Source organism: Myotis daubentonii, chromosome 13 (assembly GCF_963259705.1).
Source record: "Myotis daubentonii chromosome 13, mMyoDau2.1, whole genome shotgun sequence".
NCBI lineage: Eukaryota > Metazoa > Chordata > Mammalia > Chiroptera > Vespertilionidae > Myotis > Myotis daubentonii.
In genome coordinates, this window is record NC_081852.1 from 56,619,256 (window position 1) to 56,630,894 (window position 11,639).

General features: G+C 48.1%; 1 protein-coding gene across 2 annotated transcripts in view; it reads left to right on the top strand.

The window, feature by feature from the left end:
- LOC132214379 (pancreatic lipase-related protein 2-like) overlaps positions 1-9,882 on the top strand; it is a 113,768-nt gene extending 103,886 nt beyond the window's left edge. For both annotated transcript variants that reach the window (XM_059661553.1, XM_059661552.1), the window contains exons 9-13: positions 631-749; positions 1,235-1,364; positions 6,112-6,223; positions 7,337-7,504; positions 9,625-9,882. In XM_059661553.1, coding sequence (XP_059517536.1) covers positions 631-749; positions 1,235-1,364; positions 6,112-6,223; positions 7,337-7,504; positions 9,625-9,688 — 593 coding nt within the window. In that variant the 3' untranslated portion in view covers positions 9,689-9,882. The remainder of the gene's footprint in view (positions 1-630; positions 750-1,234; positions 1,365-6,111; positions 6,224-7,336; positions 7,505-9,624) is intronic.
- Positions 9,883-11,639: the final 1,757 nt, after the last annotated feature.

Sequence of the window (11,639 nt, forward strand, 5' to 3'; positions counted from 1 at the left end):
ATGTAAGCATGAAACATTGTCATGTCAAAGTCAACATGTAGGTTTCTTATGAAAAATCAGAAGACCAAGCAATCTGGGCCTTAACATTCAACAACTGGCTGACAGTGTAAGATTCCTTTGGAAAGCTATTGCCTCTCTCTCCCTCTCTCTCTCTCTCTTCCCCCCAATCTCTCTCTCTCTCTCTCTCTCTCTCCTTTCTGTATATATTTTTCTCAATCTCCCCAAGGACCCCAGCCCTCATCCTTCACTTCTGTCAGAAGAAGATTGGCCCCTGGAGGATAGGACACAGGTCCTTGTTAGAACTTGTCCCTCCCAAGCACATGCACAGCCCCAAGCAGGCCCTGCTCAGCACACGGGCACATGGGGGGCAGAGGAAAGCGACCAGAGCCAAACCCCATGACTAAAGAAGCCCTTCAGATACCATGTCTATGTGCTGTAAATGTTGATCATTAACTATTTTCCCCAAAGTATGTGAAAATCAATGACAGGAACTTGTAATTGGGACCGAGGCATTCGAAAATGCGGACTCCCCTTGATGAAATGAGGAGGTGACTCCTTATTCAGATCAGAACAGTTCAAACTTCAAAAGTGAGAGTGTCCTGTGAGCTCCCGTGGCTTTTGCTCCCTCAGGAACCCGAGACCTTGTATCCTGCAATCACCTGAGAAGCTACAAGTACTACTCCAGCAGCATCCTCAACCCCGACGGCTTCCTGGGCTACCCATGTGCCTCCTACGAGGAGTTTCAAAAGGTGGGTCTCCCAGCGGCCTGGGGAGGGCGGGGTGGCTGTGTGGTTGTTGGTTCTGTCCCTGTGGCTGGGAACAGAGCAGAGATGTAACTCCAGGACGAGTAAGAGGAGGAGCTGGTAACGCTGAGCCTTGCAGAGCCTTCATCCTCCAGGGAGCAGGGTGGGCAGGCGGCAGATGGCCCAGACCTGACCCGGGGGGAGGGGGGGGGGCCTGCCCTAGATCCCCAACTTTTCATTCTGAAAAATTCTCAAAGGATGCCTGGGCGGCATGGGTGAGATGGATGCATTAATGAATGGATGGAGGGTAGATGGACAGATGAATAGGAAGATGATTAGATGGATGAGTGGATGATTGAAGGAGGGAGGGAGGGAGGGAGGGAGGGAGGGAGGGAGGGAGGGATGCATGGATGGGAAGATGAATTGATCATTGAGTGAGTGAATGAGTGAAAGGCCTACCACTCACAGACAAATTTCTGTTTTTCCGCTAGAATGGCTGTTTTCCGTGTCCAGTCACAGGATGCCCCAAAATGGGGCACTATGCTGACCAATTTCAGGGCAACACTAGCGCCGTGGGACAAACGTTTTTCCTGAACACAGGAGCGAGTGGTAACTTTGCCCGTAAGTTTCCATTGTACCCATTTAAAAGCTGCAAATGATTTTAAAAGGTGTATCAACCTTGTTAGTTAGGACCTTGGTAGCAATGGATAGAAACTCAACACCAGCCAGCTTAAATGATGATGGAAGGACGGTAGAATGGCATTTGTCTTGCCTCTCACGTTCACCCCTTTAACCAATAATCCTGACCAGTGGAGTAGGTCGACCGTGAATGGCCCAGGCTGGTCACGTGTCCACCCCACCCTGTGGCAGGAAGGGCGGATCCATTAACAGAAGAAGGCAAGATGGGGCAAAGGCACCCCGTGATTACCCACCATGCTAGTTCCCCTGTTTACACACACGTGAGCATGCTGTGTTTTTTCGTGTTATTTTGCCAGCTTTTCACTTAAAAAGAAGATAGTAAAAGCAAGAAGTTTTGTTTGTTATAATTAATACTAGAGGCCCCGTGCACAAAAATTTGTGCACTTGGGGGGGAGGGGGGGTCCCTCAGCCCGGCCTGTGCGCTCTTGCAGTCTGGGACCCCTCGGGAGATAACGACCTGCTGGCTTAGGCCTGCTCCCTGGTGGCAGAGGGCAGGCCCAATCCCTAGGTGCAGCCCCTGGTCGGGCTCAGAGCAGGGCCGATTGGGGAGTTGGGGCGCCGCCCCCTGTCATGCACAGAGCAGGGCAGATTGGGAGGTTGTGATGCCACCCTCAGTCACGATCAGGGTAGGGCCAATTGGCGGGTTGGGGCACCGTCCCCTGTCACACTCAAGGCAGGGTCAATGGGGAGGTTGCGGCGCCACCCTCGGTCACGCACAGAGCAGGGCCAATCAGGGGGTTGGGGCACTGCCCCTTGTTACTCACAGAGCAGGGCCCATCAGGGGGGTTGGGGCTCTGTACCCTGTCACGCACAGAGCAGGACCAATCAGGGGGTTGGGGCGCTGCCCCCATCACACACAGAGCAGGGCCCATCAGGGTGTTGGGGCACCGCCCTCTATCACCCACAGAGCAGGGCTGATCAGGGGGTTGGGGCGCCGCCACTCTCACACTCAGGGCAGGGCCGATGGGGAGGTTATGGCTCTACCCCGTCACACACAGAGCAGGGCCCGTGGGGGGGGGGGTTGGGGAGCTCCCCCCTATCAGGCACAGAGCAGGGCTGATCAGGGGGTTGGGTCGCCATCCCCTGTCACGAACAGAGCAGGGTGGATAGGGAGGTTGTGGCCCCGCTCCCTGTCACACACAGAGCTGCAGGGTGATCAGGGGGTTTGGGCGCTGCCCCCTGTCACACTTATCCCGGTGCTGGGAGGCATATTACCCTTTTACTATATAGGATAGAGGCCTAGTGCATGGGTGGGGCCGGCTGGTTTGCCCTGAAGGGTGTCCTGGATCAGGGTGGGGGTCCCCACTGGGGTGCCTGGCCAGCCTGGGTGAGGGGATGATGGCTGTTTGCAGCTGGTCACACATCCTTCTTGGTGGGGGTCCCCACTGGGGTGCCTGGCCAGTCTGGGTGAGGGGCTGAGGGCTGTTTTCAGGCTGGGGGTGACTGAAGCTCCCAAACGCTCCTTTTTTCCTTTTTTTTTTTTTTTTTTTATTCTGGGCCAGCTTTAGCTCTGAGGCTTGGCTCCAGCTCTTAGGCCTCCACGGCTGAAAGTAGGTTTCTGGCCTTTGCTTACACTGTTGTGAATCTGCTGGCTGATGTCCCGTGGTATTTGTTACAGAGTTTCTTAAACTGCCAGCTCAGAGGCCTGCAGCCGCAGGCGGGGAAGGTTGGTTTCCTCCGTCACTGAGGCAACCAAGCCTCATGTTAGTTTCAAGCTGCCTGGCTGCCGGCGGCCATCTTGGCTGACACTTAATTTGCATATCTCGATGATTAGCCAATGAAAAGGGTAGCAGTCGTATGCCAATTACCATGTTTCTCTTTTATTAGTGTAGATTACATGATGGCTGAACAGAAGACCATTTATTTTCCAAGGGAGTTTTACATTGAAAAACATTAATGCAGCACTTCACAGAACACTGTTTACACATAGTATTTCATGTAATACGACACACAGAATACATGATAACAGTTGGGAGTATCTATAAAGTCTTAGAAGCATATTCCTTTAAGTCAGAATGCACCTTAGGAAAACACTTGCATGTGTGTGGGAGAAGGTATTCAAGGATGTTCACTGCAGCATTGATTTTAATATCAAAAGAACGTGAGGAGAAAGCTAGATATCCATAATTTGTTAAACAACGACATCCTGTATGTAACCATTCAAGGAAGGATCTAGAAAACCTCTAAGGCAGCGGTTCTCAACCTATGGGTCACGATCCTTTCGCGGTCGAATGACCATTTCACAGGGGTTACCTAAGACCATCCTACATATCAGATATTTACGTTATGATTCATAACAGTAGCAATATTACACTTATGAAGTAGCAATGAAAATAATTTTTTGGTTGGGTCACAACCTGAGGAACTGTATTGAAAGAGCCAGAAGGTTAAGAACCACTGCTAAGGCATATTAAGTAAAATGGCAAATAGCAAACCATCTAGTAATATATCATGTTCCAGTCAGGGTCTCTGCAGAAGACAGAGCTCATTCTAGTGGTTCAATGAGGAGACCTCACTGGAGGGCCCGCTTTTGGAGGAGTGGACAGGGTTGAAAGAACAAATGAGGGATGCTGAGGTGCCCAGAATCTAGCGGCTTCAGGGCTCCAGGAATGGGGTGAAGCCAGCTACTGCCAGAACCTGGTACTAGAGCAAGGAGGCTGCAGGGGAGAAAGCACCACCATCTCCCTCCTCATGCCGCTGGCCTCCCGTGTAAGCCTCTGATGGGCTGAACCCAAGGGAAAGCCAGCGACAAGGACCCCTGGTGAGGCCGACCTTATGGAGCACAGGACAGGACAGGGAAGGGCGGTGAGACAGTCTGGCGTTGGGATGAATGGAGAGAATAGAGAAGAGCAGTGCATACTCTTCACAGAAGGGGGAAAAGCCTATATATTTTTATTGATATCAAAGCGGAAGGGAGAGAGAGGAAAATATAGAAACATCAATGATGAGAGAGAATCATTGATCGGCACACCCCCTCCTGGGGATCGAGCCTGAAACTCAGGCTTGTGCCATGACTAGGAATGGAACCATGACTCCTAATTCATGGGGCAACAATGACCCATTGAGCCATACCATACAGGCAAAAGCCTAACTTTTTATACAGTGCTGGGGTCCAGCCCCAGCGGGTCCAGGGGTCCCCAAAGGTGTGGACGGAGTCGGCGAAGAAGGAATGACATGGAGATAGCGTTCAGTTGATCAGCAGCCTCGCCAGGACCTCTAGCCAGGATCTCCAGCCAAGTTCTGGTTCTGGTCTGGATCTCCAGCGAAGTTCTGGTTAGGATCTCCAGCCAGGTTCTGTCCAGGTTCTCCAGCCAGGTTCAGTCACCAGGTTCTAGTCAGGTTCTCTTGCCATGTTCTATAGTCAGGTTCAGTACAGGATCTTTTGCCATGTTCTCTCGCTAGGTTCTGTCTCTAGGTTCTGAGGCCAGTTTCTGTCCAGGATCTTTTGCCATGTTCTCTCCAGCGAAGTTCTTCTGTCTCTAGGCTCCGTGTAGGTTCTGTCTTCTGAGTTCTGTGTCTTGCTGTCTTGTTGCATCTGTATTTATACCAGTTGATTCCAATCCTATCAATCTCTATTCCAAAGGTTAGGGCATTTCTTATCTCCATTCCAGGGAGTAAAGATTATCTAGCTTAAGCATGATTGTTCATAGTTAAAATGATTAATTACCCGCCTGGCACTTAGTTAAGAGGTTTTATTCCCTCCCTAACTTCAGGGGAAAATCCCTACCTGGGGATTCAACCTTTCTTGGAGAGGTAACCTTGGTTAAAACACAGCACCAAGAAGGTGAGCAAACATATTAAGAACCGTATGCCATATATGCCAGGTCCCTTGAAACAGCAAGCATGGACCAGCTCCCAGCAATACAGTAATATATGTGTGTGTGTGTGTAAATGTGCATAGAAAACTCTAGGTCAGGGTATCCCAACCTCAGCTCTACTGGAATCTGGGACTGGATCACTTGTTATTGGGGCGCTGTCCTGTGCATTGCAGTATGTTTAGCAAATCAGTGGCCTCTACCAGCGAGATGCCAGTAGCCCTGCACCCACCCACCCCATTCCCTGGGTTTGACAATCAAGAACATCTTCAGACAATGCCAATTGTCTCCAGGCAGCAAATCACCCTGCCTGGCTTGGTTAAGTCTACAGACCAAACTGGGAGACCCTGAGATGGAGGGCAGGTGGACAGAGTGCTGAGAAAGGGTTTACTCATTTTAAAAAATTGTCTGTATTATTTTGCCACTGAGAATATGTCCATGGCATGGGAAAATAACAAAAATAAAACCAAAGAAGGCAACAGTAAGTGATTTATCCAAATGTTGGAGCTCAGACGTCTCCCTCTCCCAGTCGTCTTTCTGGTACAGTCAGTGGTGGGCACCTGGGTACCCGGGTATAGTAACCAGCCGCCCTCCATCCATCAGAACACATACCTGGCTGGGTTGGCAAGAGATTATGCTGAGCTGCAATATTTACTCCCCCCTGAGCCCCTAACCCCACCTACCATCAGAATTCCTGGGACCCCAACTGCATTGAAGGAAACCATTCGTTACACTCACCCTTACCTCCCACTCATGGGGGATTCAGAGCTTGGAACAAGGATGTTCCCATAGGTCATATTTTTTTCTCCAACAAGATGAGTTCATTGAACTGATAGTATCTTTTCTTTGCACAGGTTGGAGATACAGGGTATCAGTCACACTGGCTGGAAATACTGAAATGAGTGGGTCCATCGGAATTTCTTTATATGGAAGCAATGGAACCTCAAAGCAGTATGAAATTTTCAAGTAAGTCTGATAGTAAAGCGAAATGACCATACTTTCCCTAATAGATTATTAATACAAGATTGGTTGTAAACCTCTACATACATCTAACCAAAGAGAACCTTTGAATCCTAGAATGTCAGAGCCGGAAGGAAGTCTCTTAGCATCTAACTCAATCACCCCATAGGAGAAGAGGGAGGCCAGAGAGAAAGCACTCACGATATTAAAGGCTGACACCTTCTGGATTGCCAATCACTGCTTCCTTCCTGCTAAAGTTGTGGGGTTGTTCTTGTTGTTTTTAATTTTTTTAAATTTTATTTCAGAGAAGGGAAGGGAGAGGAAGAGAGAGAAACATCAATGATGAGAGAGAATCATTGATCAGCTGCCTCCTGCACACCTCCTACTGGAGATAGAACCCAAAACCTGGGCATGTGCCCTGACAAGGAATTGAACTGTGACCTCCTGGTTCATCAGTCCACACTCTACCACTGAGCCACATCAGCCAGGCCCTGGTTAAGTTTTATGAATATCATGTTCTCCTTAGACAAGGCACATTTATAGGGCAACTCCTACCCATCCCACACACACTCCATCCCCCACTCATGCTGTGTTTCACCTGAAGCCTGAAGCTAGCTTCCTGTTGATATGGTAGCCTCAGCTCATAGCTTTTGTGGGTATATGAGGCTCTTGGTAAAACTGTATTGAATAACTGTGCTGTAAAATTAGATTCTATTTTTGCACTAAGTTTGCATAATAATTTTCATGTGAAGTTAAAGTTCTTTGACTACTTGTTATCCTACATATGAGATGCCCACAGATGACCCTGGCTGAAGAACATGAATTTTAAAGAAAGATAATGAGTCCTGCAGTGAAATTAAAGAGTCAATATGCTGCCCAAGTAGTTGACTTCCCTCTAGATACCAATCAAGACAGTGGAAATCTAGAGTCCAGTATTATTCTAAAGGTGTGTTCTTCACAGATACGTTTGTGTTTTGGCATCCCTGGATGTGTATGGAGGCAGTCAAGGGAATTGCAGAAAGCCAATAGCAGCAGCCATTGTTTGGAGTAACAATGGATTGCTATCACCCTAGTATTCATCTATCCAGCTGATATGACACTTTATGTCTATGTTTGCAGAGGATCCCTCAAACCAGACGCAAAACATGTGCGTGACATTGATGTGGACATTAACGTTGGAAAAATCCAGAAGGTTATGTTCCTCTGGAACAACCAATGGATAAATATGTTCTGGTACAACTTGGGGGCTTCGAACATCACAGTGCAAAGCGGTGAATATGGGACTGAGTGAGTATCTTTTATTCCACCTAAGTCTTGTTTCTCTATTTCCTTATCAATCTATCTCTGCAAACATACATGCATACATTCAATCACCCACCCATCCAACTACATATCCTTCTACCCACCCATTCCTTCATCCCTTTCTCTCCATCCACTTAACCACTGACCTATCCACTTATCCATGCAGCCATTCATCTACCCAACTATTCCTCTCAACTCTGCATCTTTCCATCTATCTATCTGATTTACTTGGAAAAATCAATCATCGTTCCTTAAGCCAAATTCAACTTGGCCAGAGCAAGACATCAATTGTAAGGCATAGGTTGGAGAAACAGGCCAATAGGAGACTCTGTTTTATCTCAGACAAGTAGGAAAGCACCCGGGCAGTAGCTGTAGGAACTCTCGGGTTGATTTCCGTTGGGTGCATTTATTCATACAAATTGTTTTGTTTGGAGACTGAGGCCTGAGAGGAACACAGACTGTGTGAGGATCTAGCTCCCAGTGGCAAGCTCTTCCCTTGCTGAGAGGATGGAATCTTACTTGGTGAGAGTAGGGAGAGAACATAACAGTGTTTACAATATGGCAAGAAAAAAGGCGACCTTAAAAGAGGATGATATAAAACAACAGATGTCAGCGTCTGAAGGAAACTCAATCACCTCTCAACTGCTCTCATGTTAAGGTGAGAAGAGTGGGGTTCGCAGAGTCACATCACGTGTCTAAGGCCACCCAGGAAAGCCAGAGGGAAGAGTATTTGCAAACTATTTTCAAAAACACATACGAAGACCTTGCTGAGCTGCATGACTTAGCTGTGCTGACAGTACATGGTCATAGGCCTGATTCCTGGGCATGATGCTGGAAGGGTCAGAGGTCACTGGAGCTATGTCCGTACTTTGTTTATTCAAGAGCAGAGCTTGAGCCTGAGGCACAACCAGGACTTGGACCCCAGTCCTCTGACCCCTAATCCAGCCACATTCTGAAGCTGAGCCCTGAGGAGGCTCGTCTTTAGCAAAGACGCCCACAGGAAAGGAGGCGGCCAGGTGTCCTGCATCTCATGGTGGGTTGTTGCCCCAACTGGGCGGGCTTCACCCTCTTCAGGAGTGACCTCCCTCCATGGTCTTTCCCCCCGACATCTCTATGGAGATATAAATTTCATAGCCTGTGTTCACCCATTTCAAGTATATACTTCAGTGATTTTTAGTATATGTGCAGAGTTGTGGAATCATTTCTAAAGTCAATTTTAGAACATTTCATCTCCCTTCCCAAAAAACCCACACCTATCAGCCATCATCTCATAACCTCCCACCCCTTTTCTCCAGACCTGGACAACCTGATTTCTATTTGGATAGATGTTCCTATTCTGGACATTTCATATAAATGGAGTCATACAATATATATGGTCCTTTGTAACTGGCTTTTTTCACGTAGCATAATATGTTCAAGGTTCATCCATGTTGTAACATGTATCAGTACTTTATTCCTTTTTAATGCCAAATAATATTCTCTTATATGGATATACCATCTTTTATTTATTCATTTAGCAGTTGATGGACATCAGGGATGTTATCACTTTGGGGCTATTATGAATAATGCTGCTGTGAACATTTATATACAAGTTTTTGAGTGGACATATGTTTTCATTTCTCTTGGGTACATACCTAGGGGCGGAATTGCTAGGTGATGTGGTAACTACTATGTTTAACCTTTAGAAGAACTTCCAGACTGTTTCCCAAAGTGGCTGGCACATTTTCCCTTCCCAGAAGCAATGTATGAAGAACCCCCCCAGGTTCTGAACTCTAGGGAAAGTCTCTTCTTGGCAGCTGGGGGCACCCCATCCCCAAATTCATTGCCAGGCCCACCCAAAGCCACAGGTTTTGAAAATCTGTGGTTGACACAGCTGATTCACTTTCAGCTTGTTAAAAGCCACAGGAGGAGAGGGCATTCTTTAAGGGGTTTTGCTTAGTAAGAACCCCTTGTGGACTCTACACCACGTGGACTCTGCATGGTGTAGCCCAGCCTTTCAGTCAAAAAGATCTGAACTCCAGGGTTTGGGTAAACGCTGTGTACTCACCTGAGGTGACATTTCCACAAACTGCCAAGCCTCACGCTGAACATGTCCTCCTCCGCAGGTATCATTTTTGCAGTGGTGACACCGTAAAAGGAAATCAGTTACAGACCCTTCTCCCTTGTTAAAAATGTGGTGCTCTTGCCCTCACCGGTTTGGCTCAGTGGATAGAGTGTTGGCCTGCAGACTGAAGGGTTCCAGGTTTGATTCCGGTCAAGGGCATGTAACTTAGTTGTGGGCACATCCCCAGTAGCAGGAGGCACCTGATCAATGTTTCTGACTCTCAATCCCTCTCCCTTCCACTCTGTAAAAAATCAATAAAGTGTATTTAAAGAAAAAAATGTGGTGCTCTCTTGTATCTTTGTAGTAATAAATGTTTAATGCCCTCGGGTTGACATTGAGCCATTAGTTTGCCATCCTCCAGGTTCTGGGGTCATGTTTTGGAAATGATTTTTCAGACTGCCCAGGCCCCGGCCAGTGTTCTCAGTGGTTAGAGCACCAAAGGGTCTCCGGTTAAATTCTTGGTCAAGGGCATATACAAGGTTTGCAGGTTCCATCCCTGGCCCCGGTTGGGGTGCTTACTTGAGGCAACCACTCAATGCGTCTCTCTCATACGGATGTTTTTTTCCTCTCTCTTTCCCTCCCTCTCTCCCTTCCATTCTCTCTAAAAATCAATGGAAAAAATGTCCTCGGGCTGAACTGTTTTGGCTCAGTGGATAGAGCGTCGGCCTGCGAACTGAAGGGTCCCAGGTTCTATTCCAGTCAAGGGCATGTGCCTTGGTTGCGGGCACATCCCCACTGTTGGGCGTGCAGGAGACAGCTGATCGATCTCTCTCATGGATGTTTCTAACTCTCTATCCCTCTCCCTTCTTCTCTGTAAAAAATCAATAAAAATATATATTTAAAAAGTCCTCAGATGAGGATTAACAACAACCACAAAATGCTGGAGCCAAGTTGGCTGCAGGTCATGTCTGAAAGCTCCCACCCGCGGTCCTTTGCCACCATCTTTCTCAGGGCACCTGTGTGGCCTGTTCTAATATAGACCATGCAGTTCTGTCCTGTTAGAAAAGCTGATCATTACTTCCACGTGTTGCCTGCCCAGCTTTTAACATCCTAGGGGGAGGGAGCTGACCCCATAGAAGAGCAGCCTGGGTGGCATGTGTACCTCTGAGCCATTGGAGGGTGAGGGCCTTAAAAATGTGAATTTGCACATGGCACCCAATGCAAATGAGCCAGGGAGTATTCTGACACAAGGTACTTCTTCTAGCCTCCCCCCCAGGCCCCCAGTTCCTCTCCCAGGAACAACTTGAGGTTTTTCCAGCAATATGTGTGCACCTATCTCATATACCCCAGCCCCACTTCCACAGCTGGTAGCCTACAAAACACTGTTCTTACCTTGCTTTTTACACTATAAAAATAGTTTGGAAATTATGGTCTAACTAGGGGCCCAAAGCATGGAATTCTTGCAAGAGTAGGCCTTCCTTCACCCGGCTGTTGGCTCCAGCTTACCTCTGGCACCTGGGACCTGAGCTTCCCGCCAGCCACCAGCAGGCACCCGGGTTCCAGGCTTCCCTTGCAACCCCAGCTTCATCCGGAAGGTCATCCGAAAGGACTTCTGATCTAATTAGCATATAATGCTTTTATTATTATAGATAGTATAGAAAGAGCCTCTTTAATCCTCATGGGGCTTCACAGATGCCACCAAGGGATGGATGTGGTGTGCTCGTCCCTGCTGATGGGCATAGAAATGGTCTTCAAAATTTTCTTATTGCAAATATGCATGCATCTAACATCCTTCTGTGATGTGTGTGGCGTGTGGGCCTTCTAGCCTGGCCTCTGCCCTAACCCCTGGCCTCCCACTGATCCCCGGCCGACCTGCCCACTCGCTCCTGGGAACCCGGGGAGTTGGATAGGCTGGTGAGGTGGAGGGTGTCACTTTCAGGGCCGGGGATGGTGGAGCAGGGTCTGCCTGTTGAGCAGGAGTGAGAGCATCACCATGTAATTCTTAGCATTAAGAAATGGCTTCATTTAGCAATTCCCTGAAAGGCTGTGTGACAGGTGTGGTCTGCACTCAAAGGG